This window comes from Anastrepha obliqua, chromosome 6 (genome assembly GCF_027943255.1).
Source record: "Anastrepha obliqua isolate idAnaObli1 chromosome 6, idAnaObli1_1.0, whole genome shotgun sequence".
Taxonomy (NCBI): Eukaryota; Metazoa; Arthropoda; class Insecta; order Diptera; family Tephritidae; genus Anastrepha; species Anastrepha obliqua.
Genome location: NC_072897.1, coordinates 21,074,231 through 21,093,809, shown reverse-complemented (window position 1 = coordinate 21,093,809; position 19,579 = coordinate 21,074,231). Strand labels below are relative to the sequence as shown.

The window sequence follows — 19,579 nt, the reverse complement described above, 5'->3', positions numbered from 1 at the left end:
GATGAGTGCCTTACTACAGAGTATTTTTCATGCCGCTACGTGACTGGGGTCTCGAGATATAGGTCAAAACGTGGACCCGGGTAACCTTCGGACGTGTATGTAGAATATGGGTATCAAATGGAAGCTGTTGGTGAATGCTTTAGTTCAGAGTATTTTTCATGCCGCTCCGTGACTAGGGTCTCGAGATAGAGACCAAAACGTGGAGCCTAGAATGTGTTTGTACAATATGGATATCAAATTGAAGCTTTTGGTGAATGCTTTAGTACAGAGTATTTTTCATGCCGCTCCGTGACTGGGGTCTCGAGATATAGGTCAAAACGTGGACCCGGGTAACCTTCGGATGTGTATGTAGAATATGGGTATCAAATGAAAGCTGTTGATAAGTGCTTTAATACGGGGTAATTTTTATACCTATTGATGACTAGGGTCTGGAAATATATGCCAAAACGTGGACCCGCCGTGTCTATGCACCGAATTAAACCAAACTTACACACATTGCTAAGAAGGTATTGAGGATGGTTTCCGGATAGTTTGGATACCTATTGGTGGATAGGGCTCTAGAAATAGGTCAAAACGTGGACCCGGGTAACCTTCGGATGTGTATGTACAATATGGGTATCAAATGGAAGCTGTTGGTGAATGCTTTAGTTCAGAGTATTTTTCATGCCGCTCCGTGACTGGGGTCTCGAGATAGAGACCAAAACGTGGACCCTAGAATGTGTTTGTACAATATGGATATCAAATGAAAGCTGTTAAGAAGTGCTTTAATAAGGGGTAATTTTCATACCTATTGATGACTAGGGTCTGGAAATATATGCCAAAACGTGGACCCGCCGTGTGTTTGCACCGAATTAAACCAAACTTACACACATTGTTAAGTAGGTATTGAAGATGGTTCCCGTATAGTTTGGATACCTATTGGTGGATAGGGCTCGAGATATAGGTCAAAACGTGGACCCGGGTAACCTTCGGATGTGTATGTACAATATGGGTATCAAATGGAAGCTGTTGGTGAATGCTTTAGTTCAGAGTATTTTTCATGCCGCTTTGTGACTAGGGTCTGGAGATAGAGACCACAACGTGGACCCTAGAATGTGTTTGTACAATATGGATATCAAATTGAAGCTGTTGATGAATGCCTTAGTACAGAGTATTTTTCATGCCGCTCCGTGACTGGGGTCTCGAGATATAGGTCAAAACGTGGACCCGGGTAACCTTTGGTTGTGTATGTACAATATGGGTATCAAATGAAAGCTGTTAATAAGTGCTTTAATACGGGGTAATTTTCATACCTATTGATGACTAGGGTCTGGAAATATATGCCAAAACGTAGACCCGCCGTGTCTTTGCACCGAATTAAACCAAACTTACACACATTGCTAAGAAGGTATTCAAGATGGTTTCCGTATAGTTTGGATACCTATTGGTGGATAGGGCTCGAGATATAGGTCAAAACGTGGACCCGGGTAACCTTCGGATGTGTATGTACAATATGGGTATCAAATGGAAGCTGTTGGTGAATGCTTTAGTTCAGAGTATTTTTCATGCCGCTTTGTGACTAGGGTCTGGAGATAGAGACCACAACGTGGACCCTAGAATGTGTTTGTACAATATGGATATCAAATTGAAGCTGTTGATGAATGCCTTAGTACAGAGTATTTTTCATGCCGCTCCGTGACTGGGGTCTCGAGATATAGGTCAAAACGTGGACCCGGGTAACCTTTGGTTGTGTATGTACAATATGGGTATCAAATGAAAGCTGTTAATAAGTGCTTTAATACGGGGTAATTTTCATACCTATTGATGACTAGGGTCTGGAAATATATGCCAAAACGTAGACCCGCCGTGTCTTTGCACCGAATTAAACCAAACTTACACACATTGTTAAGTAGGTATTGAAGATGGTTTCCGTATAGTTTGGATACCTATTGGTGGATAGGGCTCGAGATATAGGTCAAAACGTGGACCCGGGTAACCTTCGGATGTGTATGTACAATATGGGTATCAAATGGAAGCTGTTAGTGAATGCTTTAGTTCAGAGTATTTTTCATGCCGCTCCGTGACTAGGGTCTCGAGATAGAGACCAAAACGTGGAGCCTTGAATGTGTTGGTACAATATGGATATCAAATTGAAGCTGTTGGTGAATGCTTTAGTACAGAGTATTTTTCATGCCGCTCCGTGACTGGGGTCTCGAGATATAGGTCAAAACGTGGACCCGGGTAACCTTTGGTTGTGTATGTACAATATGGGTATCAAATGAAAGCTGTTGATAAGTGCTTTAATACGGGGTAATTTTCATACCTATTGATGACTAGGGTCTGGAAATATATGCCAAAACGTGGACCCGCCGTGTCTTTGAACCGAATTAAACCAAACTTACACACATTGTTAAGGAGGTATTGAAGATAATTTCCGTATAGTTTGGATACCTATTGGTGGATAGGGCTCGAGATATAGGTAAAAACGTGGACCCGGGTAACCTTCGGATGTGTATGTACAATATGGGTATCAAATGGAAGCTGTTGGTGAATGCTTTAGTTCAGAGTATTTTTCATGCCGCTCCGTGACTAGGGTCTCGAGACAGAGACGAAAACGTGAAGCCTTGAATATGTTGGTACAATATGGATATCAAATTGAAGCTGTTGGTGAATGCTTTAGTACAGAGTATTTTTCATGCCGCTCCGTGACTGGGGTCTCGAGATATAGGTAAAAACGTGGACCCGGGTAACCTTTGGTTGCGTATGTACAATATTGGTATCAAATGAAAGCTGTTGATAAGTGCTTTAATACGGGGTAATTTTCATACCTATTGATGACTAGGGTCTGGAAATATATGCCAAAACGTGGACCCGCCGTGTCTTTGCACCGAATTAAACCAAACTTACACACATTGCTAAGAAGGTATTGAGGATGGTTTCCATATAGTTTGGATACCTATTGGTGGATAGGGCTCGAGATATAGCTCAAAACGTGGACCCGGGTAACCTTCGGATGTGTATGTACAATATGGGTATCAAATGGAAGCTGTTGGTGAATGCTTTAGTTCAGAGTATTTTTCATGCCGCTCCTTGACTGGGGTCTCGAGACAGAGACCAAAACGTGGACCCTAGAATGTGTTTGTACAATATGGATATCAAATGAAAGCTGTTAATAAGTGCTTTAATAAGGGGGAATTTTCATACCTATTGATGACTAGGGTCTGGAAATATATGCCAAAACGTGGACCCGCCGTGTCTTTGCACCGAACTAAACCAAACTTACACACATTGCTAAGAAGGTACTGAAGACGGTTTCCGTATAGTTTGGATACCTATTGGCAGATAGGGTATCGATATATAGGTCAAAAAGTGAACCCGGGTAACCTTCGGATGTGTATGTACAATATGGGTATCAAATGGAAGCTGTTGGTGAATGCTTTAGTTCAAAGTATTTCCATCCGCTCCGTGACTGGGGTCTCGAGATAGAGACCAAAACGTGGAGCCTAGAATGTGTTTGTACAATATGGATATCAAATTGAAGCTGTTGATGAATGCCTTAGTGCAGAGTATTTTTCATTCCGCTCCGTGACTGGGGTCTCGAGATATAGGTCAAAACGTGGACCCGGGTAACCTTTGGTTGTGTATGTACAATATGGGTATCAAATGAAAGCTGTTGATAAGTGCTTTAATACAAGGTAATTTTCATACCTATTGATGACTAGGGTCTGGAAATATATGCCAAAACGTAGACCCGCCGTGTCTTTGCATAGAATTATACCAAACTTACACACATTGCTAAGAAGGTATTCAAGATGGTTTCCGTATAGTTTGGATACCTATTGGTGGATAGGGCTCGAGATATAGGTCAAAACGTGGACCCGGGTAACCTTCGGATGTGTATGTACAATATGGGTATCAAATGGAAGCTGTTGGTGAATGCTTTAGTTCAGAGTATTTTTCATGCCGCTGCGTGACTGGGGTCTCGAGATAGAGACCAAAACGTGGACCCTAGAATGTGTCTGCACAATATGGATATCAAATGAAAGCTGTTAATAAGTGCTTTAATTAGGGGGAATTTTCATACCTATTGATGACTAGGGTCTGGAAATATATGCCAAAACGTGGACCCGCCGTGTCTTTGCACCGAATTAACCCAAACTTACACACATTGCTAAGAAGGTATTCAAGATGGTTTCCGTATAGTTTGGATACCTATTGGTGGATAGGGCTCGAGATATAGGTCAAAACGTGGACCCGGGTAACCTTCGGATGTGTATGTACAATATGGGTATCAAATGGAAGCTGTTGGTGAATGCTTTAGTTCAGAGTATTTTTCATGCCGCTTTGTGACTAGGGTCTGGAGATAGAGACCACAACGTGGACCCTAGAATGTGTTTCTACAATATGGATATCAAATTGAAGCTGTTGGTGAATGCTTTAGTACAGAGTATTTTTCATGCCGCTCCGTGACTGGGGTCTCGAGATATAGGTCAAAACGTGGACCCGGGTAACCTTTGGTTGTGTATGTACAATATGGGTATCAAATGAAAGCTGTTGATAAGTGCTTTAATACGGGGTAATTTTCATACCTATTGATGACTAGGGTCTGGAAATATATGCCAAAACGTGGACCCGCCGTGTCTTTGAACCGAATTAAACCAAACTTACACACATTGTTAAGGAGGTATTGAAGATAATTTCCGTATAGTTTGGATACCTATTGGTGGACAGGGCTCGAGATATAGGTCAAAACGTGGACCCGGGTAACGTTCGGATGTGTATGTACAATATGGGTATCAAATGGAAGCTGTTGGTGAATGCTTTAGTCCAGAGTATTTTTCATGCCGCTCCGTGACTAGGGTCTCGAGATAGAGATCAAAACGTGGACCCTAGAATGTGTTTGTACAATATGGATATCAATTTGAAGCTGTTGGTGAATGCTTTAGTACAGAGTATTTTTCATGCCGCTCCGTGACTGGGGTCTCGAGATATAGGTCAAAACGTGGACCCGGGTAACCTTTGGTTGCGTATGTACAATATGGGTATTAAATGAAAGCTGTTGATAAGTGCTTTAATACAGGGTAATTTTCATACCTATTGATGACTAGGGTCTCGAAATATATGCCAAAACGTGGACCCGCCGTGTCTGAGCACCGAATTAAACCAAACTTACACACATTGTTAAGGAGGTATTGAACATGGTTTCCGTATAGTTTGGATACCTATTGGTAGATAGGGTATCGAGATATAGGTCAAGAAGTGAATCCGGGTAACCTTGGGATGTGTGTGTACAATATGGGTATCAAATGGAAGCTGTTGGTCAATGCTTTAGTTCAAAGTATTTCCATCCGCTCCGTGACTGGGGTCTCGAGATAGAGACCAAAACGTGGACCCTAGAATGTGTTTGTACAATATGGATATGAAATGAAAGCTGTTGATAAGTGCTTTAATACGGGGTAATTTTTATACCTATTGATGACTAGGGTCTCGAAATATATGCCAAAACGTGGACCCGCCGTGTCTTTAAACCGAATTAAACCAAACTTACACACATTGTTAAGTAGGTATTGAAGATGATTTCCGCATAGTTTGGATACCTATTAGTAGATAGGGTCTCGAGATATAGGTCAAAACGTGGACCCGGGTAACCTTCGGACGTGTATGTAGAATATGGGTATCAAATGGAAGCTGTTGGCGAATGCTTTAGTTCAGAGTATTTTTCATGCCGCTCCGTGACTGGGGTCTCGAGATAGAGACCAAAACGTGGAGCGTAGATTGTGTTTGTACAATATGGATATCAAATTGAAGCTGTTGATGAATGCCTTAGTACAGAGTATTTTTCATGCCGCTACGTGACTGGGGTCTCGAGATATAGGTCAAAACGTGGACCCGGGTAACCTTTGGTTGTGTATGTACAATATGAGCATCAAATGAAAGCTGTTGATAAGTGCTTTAATACGGGGTAATTTTCATACCTATTGATGACTAGGGTCTGGAAATATATGCCAAAACGTGGACCCGCCGTGTCTTTGCACCGAATTAAACCAAACTTACACAAATTGCTAAGAAGGTATTGAAGATGGTTTCCATATAGTTTGGATACCTATTGGTGGATAGGGCTCGAGATATAGGTCAAAACGTGGACCCGGGTAACCTTCGGATGTGTATGTACAATATGGGTATCAAATGGAAGCTGTTGGTGAATGCTTTAGTTCAGAGTATTTTTCATGCCGCTCCGTGACTGGGGTCTCGAGATAGAGACCAAAACGTGGACCCTAGAATGTGTTTGTACAATATGGATATCAAATGAAAGCTGTTAATAAGTGCTTTAATACGGGGTAATTTTCATACCTATTGATGACTAGGGTCTCGAAATATATGCCAAAACGTGGACCCGCCGTGTCTTTGCACCGAATTAAACCAAACTTACACACATTGTTAAGTAGGTATTGAAGATGATTTCCGTATAGTTTGAATACCTATTAGTAGATAGGGTCTCGAGATATAGGTCAAAACGTGGACCCGGGTAACCTTCGGACGTGTATGTAGAATATGGGTATCAAATGGAAGCTGTTGGTGAATGCTTTAGTTCAGAGTATTTTTCATGCCGCTCCGTGACTAGATTCTCGAGATAGAGACCAAAACGTGGAGCCTAGAATGTGTTTGTACAATATGGATATCAAATTGAAGCTTTTGGTGAATGCTTTAGTACAGAGTATTTTTCATGCCGCTCCGTGACTTTGGTCTCGAGATATAGGTCAAAACGTGGACCCGGGTAACCTTCGGATGTGTATGTAGAATATGGATATCAAATGAAAGCTGTTGATAAGTGCTTTAATACGGGGTAATTTTCATACCTATTGATGACTAGGGTCTGGAAATATATGCCAAAACGTGGACCCGCCGTGTCTTTGAACCGAATTAACCCAAACTTACACACATTGCTAAGAAGGTATTGAAGATGGTTTCCGTATAGTTTGGATACCTATTGGTGGATAGGGCTCGAGATATAGGTCAAAACGTGGACCCGGGTAACCTTCGGATGTGCATGTACAATATGGGTATCAAATGGAAGCTGTTGGTGAATGCTTTAGTTCAGAGTATTTTTCATGCCGCTTTGTGACTAGGGTCTCGAGATAGAGACCAAAACGTGGACCCTAGAATGTGTTTGTACAATATGGATATCAAATTGAAGCTGTTGATGAATGCCTTAGTACAGAGTATTTTTCATGCCGCTACGTGACTGGGGTCTCGAGATATAGGTCAAAACGTGGACCCGGGTAACCTTTGGTTGTGTATGTACAATATGGATATCAAATTGAAGCTGTTGGTGAATGCTTTAGTACAGAGTATTTTTCATGCCGCTCCGCGACTGGGGTCTCGAGATAAAGGTCAAAACGTGGACCCGGGTAACCTTTGGTTTTGTATGTACAATATGGGTATCAAATGAAAGCTGTTGATAAGTGCTTTAATACGGGATAATTTTCATACCTATTGATGACTAGGGTCTGGAAATATATGCCAAAACGTGGACCCGCCGTGTCTTTGCACCGAATTAAACCAAACTTACACACATTGTTAAGTAGGTATTGAAGATGATTTCCGTATAGTTTGAATACCTATTGGTAGATAGGGTCTCGAGATATAGGTCAAAAAGTGGACCTGGGTAACCTTCGGACGTGTATGTACAATATGGGTATCAAATGGAAGCTGTTGGTGAATGCTTTAGTTCAAAGTATTTCCATCCGCTCCGTGACTGGGGTCTCGAGATAGAGACCAAAACGTGGACCCTAGAATATGTTTGTACAATATGGATATCAAATGAAAGCTGTTGATAAGTGCTTTAATACGGGGTAATTTTCGTACCTATTGATGACTAGGGTCTCGAAATATATGCCAAAACGTGGACCCGCCTTGTCTTTGCACCGAATTAAACCAAACTTATGCACATTGTTAAGTAAGTATTGAAAATGGGTTTCGTAAAGTTTGGTTGTAATTCGGAGCAGCGGCAACGGGTACAGCGTTCTTTTGAGCCAGCCATAATATCGCTTACTTTTTTAACGCTTGATGGAGTGGTCTTCATCGCTCCTGTTATGCACAGAGCAGCGAGTCGTTGAATCCTTTCCAGCGGCATTAAGTATGTCAGTTTTTTTGTCGCAGTCCACCATACTAAGGCTCCGTACAGCGATATCGGTCTGACTATTGCTGTGTAGCACCAATGCATCAGGGAGGGTGATAGACCCCAAGTAACGCCCAGCATTCTTTTACATGCGTACAACGCATTACTGGCCTTTTTCACCCTCTCCTCAACGTTATGCTTCCACAGCAATTTGCTGTCCAATATTACTCCGAGGTACCTTGCATAATCTTTGAGAAGTAATTCGTTGTTGCCTAGCTTCGGGAGGTTCCACGCCGGAACTTTGTACTTCCTGGTAAAAAGTACCATGTCCGTTTTTCCCGCGTTTATCCCTAGCCCTGCGTGAGATGCCCATTGGTGTATCGTTTTGAGAGTGTTGTTCATCACATTACTGATGGTGTCCAGGTACTTTCCTGTAACTACTATAGCTATGTCATCGGCATATGCCACTAGTTTAGGTGCCCCTCTGTCAAGTTTCTTAAGAATTTCATTTGCTACTTGTAGCCATAATAGCGGCGATAGTACCCCACCTTGCGGAGTACCTCTGCATGCATATTTGGTGACGGTCGCATCGTTCCACTCCGCTCTTATCTTTCTGCTAGCTAATAGCTGCCTTATCCATAGATAAACCGCGGGTTGCACATTAAGTGACTCTATGCTATTTAAAATAGCATCTTTTGTCACGTTGTTAAAGGCCCCTGATATATCTAGAAATACTCCTAGAGCATACTCCTTATATTCTAACGCCTTTTCTATGTTTAGTACAAGTGAGTGAAGTGCAGTTTCAGTGGATCTGCCGCAATCGGCGCAATTGTGTCTCTAATGTATGTATCTAGAATCTTCTCTAACGTTTTCAGGAGAAATGAAGTCAAACTAATGGGCCTGTATTCTTTTGAGTATAGAGGGTTGCTTTTTCCCGCTTTTGGAATAAACACAACCCTCGCTTCTCTCCACGATACAGGAACGTAGCTGAACCTCAGGCATCCCCTGAATATCGTTCTTAACCATGGTACCACAAGGTGGCTTACCTTTTGGAGCATAGCTGGGAAGATTCCATCCAGTCCTGGCGATTTATATGGGTCGAAACTTTGTATAGCCCATTCTATTTTGTTGGTTGAAATTACGTTCGTCGGGATTTCGTGCACAATATCTCCTCTAGGTTCGAGATCTGTAATGTCCGCACACCCTGGAAAGTGTGTACTGACTAGGTCTTCTAGAGAGTCCTCACAGCTGTCAGCCCACTCCCCGTTAATTTTTCGTATTGTTCTTGGCATCGACGGATTCTTAGATAGCAGTTTCCTGAGTCTAGCCACATCGTTAGTGTCTTCCATGCTGCTACAGAAGTCTTTCCAAGATTCTCTCTTGGCTTTACGTATCTCTTTCTTGTATACTTTTAGTAGATCCTTACACTCCTTCCAACAGAACTCATTGTCAGCCACTTTTGCTAACCTATAGAATTCATGTACTCTACGCCTTTGTGCTCCTAATTCCCTGTTCCACCAGGGAGGCTTCACCTTGCGTTTATTACGTGTTGGGGGGCAGGATCTTTTAAAGGCTTTGACGAGAGTAGTTGCAAACAATTCAACCCCTTTCTCAAGTGCGACGTGTGACTTGTATTTCCGGGGTATCATTGGTGTTTTTGATAGTATATCCCTATACAAGTCCCAGTTCGTATTCTTAGGATTTCTAAAGGATGTAAGTTTGTTTTTTGAGCGGAATATGACCTGAAAGCTTATGTATCTGTGATCAGAGAATGAGGGCGTACTCAACACTTCCCATTCCTGAACCATAACATGCCTGCTTGTGTACAGTGTTAAATCGAGTACATTCTTCGAGGTTGGTCCCACATATGTTGGTTCTTCACCTCTATTAGCTATTTCTAGGCTACTTTGAAGAATATAGGTAAATAGTGACTCACCTCGGTCGTTTATATCTGCACTTCCCCAGACCGTGTGATGTGCGTTTGCGTCCGTTCCCACCACCAGAGCGTGCTTCTTTCTGGCAGCTGTTTCTACCAGCTTCCGAAGTTCCGTCTGTGGTGCTTCTCCATCATGTGGCATATAGCAGGACCCAAAGAGTAGCGTCTCATCCTTGCAGCCCTCCAGCGCTACCACTGTCAGATCGTCTGAAGAGAGATAAAACATATAAATTGAAACGAAAAACTCATGGATGATCAGGAAAAAAGACGATTGTTTATTCATATGCGTTGATTTGAAATTTAAAAACAATCTTCTTTTTTCCTGATTTTCAATTTATCTATACTAATATTATAAAGAGGAAAACTTTGTTTGTTTGTTTGTTTGTTTGTTTGTTTGTAACGAATAGGCTCAAAAACTACTGGACCGATTTTAAAAATTCTTTCACCATTCGAAAACTAAATTATCCAAGAGTAACATGGATTACATTTTATTTTGGAAAAAAATAGGGTTCCGTAAGATATTTGGATTTTTCGGACACAAACTGAAAAAAATCTTATATATAAAATAAAGTCAACTTTTTGTGTGTGTTCGCTAACCGGCCGTGTCTGCACCGAATTAAACCAAATTTACACACATTGCTAAGAAGGTATTGAAGATGGTTTCCGTATAGCTTGGATACCTATTGGTGGATAGGGCTCGAGATATAGGTCAAAACGTGGACCCGGGTAACCTTCGGATGTGTATGTACAATATGGGTATCAAATGAAAGCTGTTAATAAGTGCTTTAATAAGGGGGAATTTTCATACCTATTGATGACTAGGGTCTGGAAATATATGCCAAAACGTAGACCCGCCGTGTCTTTGCACCGAATTAAACCAAACTTACACACATTGTTAAGTAGGTATTGAAGATAATTTCGTTTGTTTGTAACGAATAGGCTCAAAAACTGCTGGACCGATTTTAAAAATTCTTTCACCATTCGAAAACTACATTATCCAAGAGTAACATGGATTACATTTTATTTTGGAAAAAATAGGGTTCCGTAAGATATTTGGATTTTTCGGACACAAACTGAAAAAAATCTTATATATAAAATAAAGTCAACTTTCTGTGTGTGTTCGCTAACCGGCCGTGTCTGCACCGAATTAAACCAAACTTACACACATTGCTAAGAAGGTATTGAAGATGGTTTCCGTATAGTTTGGATACCTATTGGTGGATAGGGCTCGAGATATAGGTCAAAACGTGGACCCGGGTAACCTTCGGATGTGTATGTACAATATGGGTATCAAATGGAAGCTGTTGGTGAATGCTTTAGTTCAAAGTATTTCCATCCGCTCCGTGACTGGGGTCTCGAGATAGAGACCAAAACGTGGACCCTAGAATGTGTTTGTACAATATGGATATCAAATGAAAGCTGTTAATAAGTGCTTTAATAAGGGGGAATTTTCATACCTATTGATGACTAGGGTCTGGAAATATATGCCAAAACGTGGACCCGCCGTGTCTTTGCACCGAATTAAACCAAACTTACACACATTGTTAAGGAGGTATTGAACATGGTTTCCGTATAGTTTGGATACCTATTGGTAGATAGGGTATCGAGATATAGGTCAAAAAGTGAACCCGGGTAACCTTGGGATGTGTGTGTACAATATGGGTATCAAATGGAAGCTGTTGGTCAATGCTTTAGTTCAAAGTATTTCCATCCGCTCCGTGACTGGGGTCTCGAGATAGAGACCAAAACGTGGACCCTAGAATGTGTTTGTACAATATGGATATCAAATGAAAGCTGTTAATAAGTGCTTTAATACGGGGTAATTTTCATACCTATTGATGACTAGGGTCTCGAAATATATGCCAAAACGTGGACCCGCCGTGTCTTTGCACCGAATTAAGCCAAACTTATGCACATTGTTAAGTAAGTATTGAAAATGGGTTTCGTAAAGTTTGGTTGTAATTCGGAGCAGTGGCAACGGGTACAGCGTTCTTTTGAGCCAGCCATAATGTCGCTTACTGTTTTAACGCTTGGGGCGGAACTGAACTGTCAAATTGACAGTGTGAGTTACAATGTGTCAATATTTCTTTCTGATTTGGATGCCATAAGGAAAAAAACGTAAGTGCAACATGTAAAGATTGTTTGTTAATGTTTTTGGAGTGGATTTTGGAACAGTGAATAATTTCTTACGAAATTTGAGAATTTAATGTGAAATCCGAATGAAATTATGTGTTCGTGGAAAAAACAATTTTTTTCGTTTTTTTTTTTTGAAAAATATAAATGGATAATGGTTAAAAGATCTCCAATGCTTAATAAAACATTTAAATTGAAACGAAAAATTCATGGACGATCAGGAAAAAGACGATTGTTTATTCATATGCGTTGATTTGAAATTTAAAAACAATCTTCTTTTTTCCTGATTTTCAATTTATATTTTATATTTACTCAAAAACAAATAGAAAAACAAAAAATATTGTTTATGCCAAAGCGCTTGAATAAAGAATAAAGAAATAAATAATATGAAAACCATATATTGTCTGTTCTAAACCATATCTATTCTATTTTAGTGTGCCCAGCGAAGGGGGCCGGGTTTGCTAGTATATACATATATATAATTGGCGCGTACACACTTTTTGGGTGTTTGGCCGAGCTCCTCCTCCTATTTGTGATGTGCGTCTTGATGTTGTTCCACAAATGGGGGGACCTACAGTTTCAAGCCGACTCCGAACGGCAGATATTTTTATGAGGAGCTTTTTCATGCCAGAAATACACTCGGAGCTTTACCATTGCCTGCTGCTGAGAGGCGACCGCTATTAGAAAAATGCTTTTCTTAATTTTGATGTTTCACCGAGATTCGAACCAACGTTCTCTCTGTGAATTCCGAATGGTAGTCACGCACCACTCCATTCTGCTACGGTGTTCTTTTGATATTCAAAGAAAAATTGTATTTTTTAATATAAATGATCGGATATTTATCTATACTAATATTATAAAGAGGAAAACTTGGTTTGTTTGTTTGTTTGTAACGAATAGGCTCAAAAACTACTGGACCGTCTTTCACCATTCGAAAACTATATTACATTATCCAAGAGTAACATGGATTACATTTTATTTTGGAAAAAAATAGGGTTCCGTAAGATATTTGGATTTTTCGGACACAAACTGAAAAAAATCTTATATATAAAATAAAGTCAACTTTTTTTGTGTGTTCGCTCACCGGCCGTGTCTGCACCGAATTAAACCAAACTTACACACATTGCTAAGAAGGTATTGAAGATGGTTTCCGTATAGTTTGGATACCTATTGGTGGATAGGGCTCGAGATATAGGTCAAAGCGTGGACCCGGGTAACCTTCGGATGTGTATGTACAATATGGGTATCAAATGGAAGCTGTTGGTGAATGCTTTAGTTCAGAGTATTTCCATCCGCTCCGTGACTAGGGTCTCGAGATAGAGACCAAAACGTGGACCCTAGAATGTGTTTGTACAATATGGATATCAAATGAAAGCTGTTATGTTATGTTATGTTATGTTATGTTATGTTATGTTATGTTATGTTATGTTATGTTATGTTATGTTATGTTATGTTATGTTATGTTATGTTATGTTATGTTATGTTATGTTATGTTATGTTATGTTATGTTATGTTATGTTATGTTATGTTATGTTATGTTATGTTATGTTATGTTATGTTATGTTATGTTATCTTATGTTATGTTATGTTATGTTATGTTATGTTATGTTATCTTATGTTATGTTATGTTATGTTATGTTATGTTATGTTATGTTATGTTATGTTATGTTATGTTATGTTATGTTATGTTATGTTATGTTATGTTATGTTATGTTATGTTATGTTATGTTATGTTATGTTATGTTATGTTATGTTATGTTATGTTATGTTATGTTATGTTATGTTATGTTATGTTATGTTATGTTATGTTATGTTATGTTATGTTATGTTATGTTATGTTATGTTATGTTATGTTATGTTATGTTATGTTATGTTATGTTATGTTATGTTATGTTATGTTGTGTTATGTTATGTTATGTTATGTTATGTTATGTTATGTTATGTTATGTTATGTTGTGTTATGTTGTGTTATGTTATGTTAAAGTATATTATGTTATGTTAATGTTAACTCATTCTCTATATCCATACAAAATATCTATCAAACAAATAAAATTTAAATTTTCTTTTGAAAAATGCAACCATTCAGTCAGTATTTTCTTATGACGTTATCACGTTAAACTATCGTCAGTAAACCGACTTTAGAGACAACCTCTTTTTTGGAGTGGATTTTGGAACAGTGAATAATTTCTTACGAAATTTGAGAATTTAATGTGAAATCCGAATGAAATTATGTGTTCGTGGAAAAAACAATTTTTTTCGTTTTTTTTTTTTTTGAAAAATATAAATGGATAATGGTTAAAAAAGCTCCAATGCTTAATAAAACATATAAATTGAAACGAAAAATTCATGGACGATCAGGAAAAAGACGATTGTTTATTCATATGCATTGATTTGAAATTTAAAAACAATCTTCTTTTTTCCTGATTTTCAATTTATATTTTATATTTACTCAAAAACAAATAGAAAAACAAAAAATATTGTTTATGCCAAAGCGCTTGAATAAAGAATAAAGAAATAAATAATATGAAAACCATATATTTTCTGTTCTAAACCATATCTATTCTATTTTAGTGTGCCCAGCGAAGGGGGCCGGGTTTGCTAGTGTACAATAAGGGTATCAAATGAAAGCTGTTTATAAGTGCTTTAATACGGGGTAATTTTCATACCTATTGGTGACTAGGGTCTCGAAATATATGCCAAAACGTGGACCCGCCGTGTCTTTGCACCGAATTAAACCAAACTTATGCACATTGTTAAGTAAGTATTGAAAATGGGTTTCGTAAAGTTTGGTTGTAATTCGGAGCAGTGGCAACGGGTACAGCGTTCTTTTGAGCCAGCCATAATGTCGCTTACTTTTTTAACGCTTGGGGCGGAACTGAACTGTCAAATTGACAGTGTGAGTTACAATGTGTCAATATTTCTTTCTGATTTGGATGCCATAAGGAAAAAACGTAAGTGCAACATGTAAAAATTGTTTGTGAATTTTTTTGGAGTGGATTTTGGAACAGTGAATAATTTCTTACGAAATTTGAGAATTTAATGTGAAATCCGAATGAAATTCTGTGTTCGTGGAAAAAACAATTTTTTCGTTTTTTTTTTTTTGAAAAATATAAATGGATAATGGTTAAAAAAGCTCCAATGCTTAATAAAACATATAAATTGAAACGAAAAATTCATGGATGATCAGGAAAAAAGACGATTGTTTATTCATATGCGTTGATTTGAAATTTAAAAACAATCTTCTTTTTTCCTGATTTTCAATTTATCTATACTAATATTATAAAGAGGAAAACTTTGTTTGTTTGTTTGTTTGTAACGAATAGGCTCAAAAACTACTGGACCGATTTTAAAAATTCTTTCACCATTCGAAAACTACATTATCCAAGAGTAACATGGATTACATTTTATTTTGGAAAAAATAGGGTTCCGTAAGATATTTGGATTTTTCGGACACAAACTGAAAAAAATCTTATATATAAAATAAAGTCAACTTTTTGTGTGTGTTCGCTAACCGGCCGTGTCTGCACCGAATTAAACCAAGCTTACACACATTGCTAAGAAGGTATTGAAGATGGTTTCCGTATAGGTTGGATAACTATTGGTGGATAGGGCTCGAGATATAGGTCAAAACGTGGACCCGGGTAACCTTCGGATGTGCATGTACAATATGGGTATCAAATGGAAGCTGCTGGTGAATGCTTTAGTTCAGAGTATTTTTCATGCCGCTCCGTAACTAGGGTCTCGAGATAGAGACCAAAACGTGGACCCTAGAATGTGTTTGTACAATATGGATATCAATTTGAAGCTGTTGGTGAATGCTTTAGTACAGAGTATTTTTCATGCCGCTCCGTGACTGGGGTCTCGAAATATAGGTCAAAACGCGGACCCGGGTAACCTTTGGTTGCGTATGTACAATATGGGTATTAAATGAAAGCTGTTGATAAGTGCTTTAATACGGGGTAATTTTCATACCTATTGATGACTAGGGTCTCGAAATATATGCCAAAACGTGGACCCGCCGTGTCTTTGCACCGAAGTAAATCAAACTTACACACATTGTTAAGGAGGTATTGAAGATGGTTTCCGTATAGTTTGGATAACTATTGGTAGATGGGGTCTCGAGATATAGGTCAAAAAGTGGACCCGGGTAACCTTCGGATGTGTATGTACAATATGGGTATCAAATGGAAGCTGTTGGTGAATGCTTTAGTTCAAAGTATTTCCATCCGCTCCGTGACTGCGGTCTCGAGATAGAGACCAAAACGTGGACCCTAGAATGTGTTTGTGCAATATGGATATCAAATGAAAGCTGTTAATAAGTGCTTTAATACGGGGTAATTTTCATACCTATTGATGACTAGGGTCTCGAAATATATGCCAAAACGTGGACCCGCCGTGTCTTTGCACCGAATTAAACCAAACTTACACACATTGTTAAGTAGGTATTGAAGATGATTTCCGTATAGTTTGAATACCTATTGGTAGATAGGGTCTCGAGATATAGGTCAAAACGTGGACCCGGGTAACCTTCGGACGTGTATGTAGAATATGGGTATCAAATGGAAGCTGTTGGTGAATGCTTTAGTTCAGAGTATTTTTTATGCCGCTCCGTGACTAGGGTCTCGAGATAGAGACCAAAACGTGGAGCCTAGAATGTGTTTGTACAATATGGATATCAAATTGAAGCTGTTGGTGAATGCCTTAGTACAGAGTATTTTTCATGCCGCTACGTGACTAGGGTCTCGAGATATAGGTCAAAACGTGGACCCGGGTAACCTTTGGTTGTGTATGTACAATATGGGTATTAAATGAAAGCTGTTGATAAGTGCTTTAATACGGGGTAATTTTCATACCTATTGATGACTAGGGTCTCGAAATATATGCCAAAACGTGGACCCGCCGTGTCTTTGCACCGAATTAAACCAAACTTATGCACATTGTTAAGTAAGTATTGAAAATGGGTTTCGTAAAGTTTGGTTGTAATTCGGAGCAGTGGCAACGGGTACAGCGTTCTTTTGAGCCAGCCATAATGTCGCTTACTTTTTTAACGCTTGATGCGGAACTGAACTGTCAAATTGACAGTGTGAGTTACAATGTGTCAATATTTCTTTCTGATTTGGATGCCATAAGGAAAAAACGTAAGTGCAACATGTAAAAATTGTTTGTGAATTTTTTTGGAGTGGATTTTGGAACAGTGAATAATTTCTTACGAAATTTGAGAATTTAATGTGAAATCCGAATGAAATTATGTGTTCGTGGAAAAAACAATTTTTTTCGTTTTTTTTTTTTTTGAAAAATATAAAAAGATAATGGTTAAAAAAGCTCCAATGCTTAATAAAACATATAAATTGAAACGAAAAATTCATGGATGATCAGGAAAAAAGACGATTGTTTATTCATATGCGTTGATTTGAAATTTAAAAACAATCTTCTTTTTTCCTGATTTTCAATTTATCTATACTAATATTATAAAGAGGAAAACTTTGTTTGTTTGTTTGTTTGTAACGAATAGGCTCAAAAACTACTGGACCGATTTTAAAAATTCTTTCACCATTCGAAAACTACATTATCCAAGAGTAACATGGATTACATTTTATTTTGGAAAAAAATAGGGTTCCGTAAGATATTTGGATTTTTCGGACACAAACTCAAAAAAATCTTATACAGTAGGTTCTGTTTTTATGCGGCTTTTTTTTATGCGGTTTTGAAATAGTGCGGTTTTCTTTTTAATTACAAAATGCATGCCGACCTATCGGGAATTGTACATATAAACAAGATTCTAAACCAGCTAAGCAAAAACTCATCACAGATTCATGCGGTCTATGGAACGTATCTATAGTTATAATATGGGACTAGTGCCCTTTTTTATGCGATTTTATTACATTATTTCAGATTTATGCGGTTTTAGCATTTGAAACGTATCTATAGTTTTACTATAGAACTAGTAGCTTTTTTATGCTGTTTTTTTTTATGCTGTTTCTTGCGGAACGTATCTACCGCATAAAAACAGAACCTACTGTATATAAAATAAAGTCAACTTTTTGTGTGTGTTCGCTAACCGGCCGTGTCTGCACCGAATTAAACCAAGCTTACACACATTGCTAAGAAGGTATTGAAGATGGTTTCCGTATAGTTTGGATAACTATTGGTGGATAGGGCTCGAGATATAGGTCAAAACGTGGACCCGGGTAACCTTCGGATGTGCATGTACAATATGGGTATCAAATGGAAGCTGTTGGTGAATGCTTTAGTTCAGAGTATTTTTCATGCCGCTCCGTGACTAGGGTCTCGAGATAGATACCAAAACGTGGACCCTAGAATGTGTTTGTACAATATGGATATCAATTTGAAGCTGTTGGTGAATGCTTTAGTACAGAGTATTTTTCATGCCGCTACGTGACTGGGGTCTCGAGATATAGGTCAAAACGTGGACCCGGGTAACCTTTGGTTGCGTATGTACAATATGGGTATTAAATGAAAGCTGTTGATAAGTGCTTTAATACGGGGTAATTTTCATACCAATTGATGACTAGGGTCTCGAAATATATGCCAAAACGTGGACCCGCCGTGTCTTTGCACCGAATTAAATCAAACTTACACACATTGTTAAGGAGGTATTGAAGATGGTTTCCGTATAGTTTGGATAGCTATTGGTAGATAGGGTCTCGAGATATAGGTCAAAAAGTGGACCCGGGTAACCTTCGGATGTGTATGTACAATATGGGTATCAAATGGAAGCTGTTGGTGAATGCTTTCGTTCAAAGTATTTCCATCCGCTCCGTGACTGGGGTCTCGAGATAGAGACCAAAACGTGGACCCTAGAATGTGTTTGTACAATATGGATATCAAATGAAAGCTGTTAATAAGTGCTTTAATACGGGGTAATTTTCATACCTATTGATGACTAGGGTCTCGAAATATATGCCAAAACGTGGACCCGCCGTGTCTTTGCACCGAATTAAACCAAACTTACACACATTGTTAAGTAGGTATTGAAGATGATTTCCGTATAGTTTGAATACCTATTGGTAGATAGGGTCTCGAGATATAGGTCAAAACGTGGACCCGGGTAACCTTCGGACGTGTATGTACAATATGGGTATCAAATGGAAGCTGTTGGTGAATGCCTTAGTACAGAGTATTTTTCATGCCGCTACGTGACTAGGGTCTCGAGATATAGGTCAAAACGTGGACCCGGGTAACCTTTGGTTGTGTATGTACAATATGGGTATCAAATGAAAGCTGTTGATAAGTGCTTTAATACGGGGTAATTTTCATACCTATTGATGACTAGGGTCTCGAAATATATGCCAAAACGTGGACCCGCCGTGTCTTTGAACCGAATTAAACCAAACTTACTCACATTGTTAAGGAAATATTGAACATGGTTTCCGTAAAGTTTGGATACGTAT

General features: G+C 38.8%; 1 protein-coding gene across 1 annotated transcript; it reads right to left on the bottom strand.

The window, feature by feature from the left end:
* Positions 1–1,053: 1,053 nt before the first annotated feature.
* On the bottom strand, positions 1,054–10,233 carry LOC129250214 (uncharacterized; the record flags this gene model as incomplete). The annotated part of the gene is made up of 2 exons (XM_054889850.1): positions 1,054–1,087; positions 9,617–10,233. Coding segments are annotated over 2 exons (651 nt in total), but the record flags the coding sequence as incomplete, so codon positions are not given.
* Between the last annotated feature and the right edge of the window lie 9,346 nt (positions 10,234–19,579).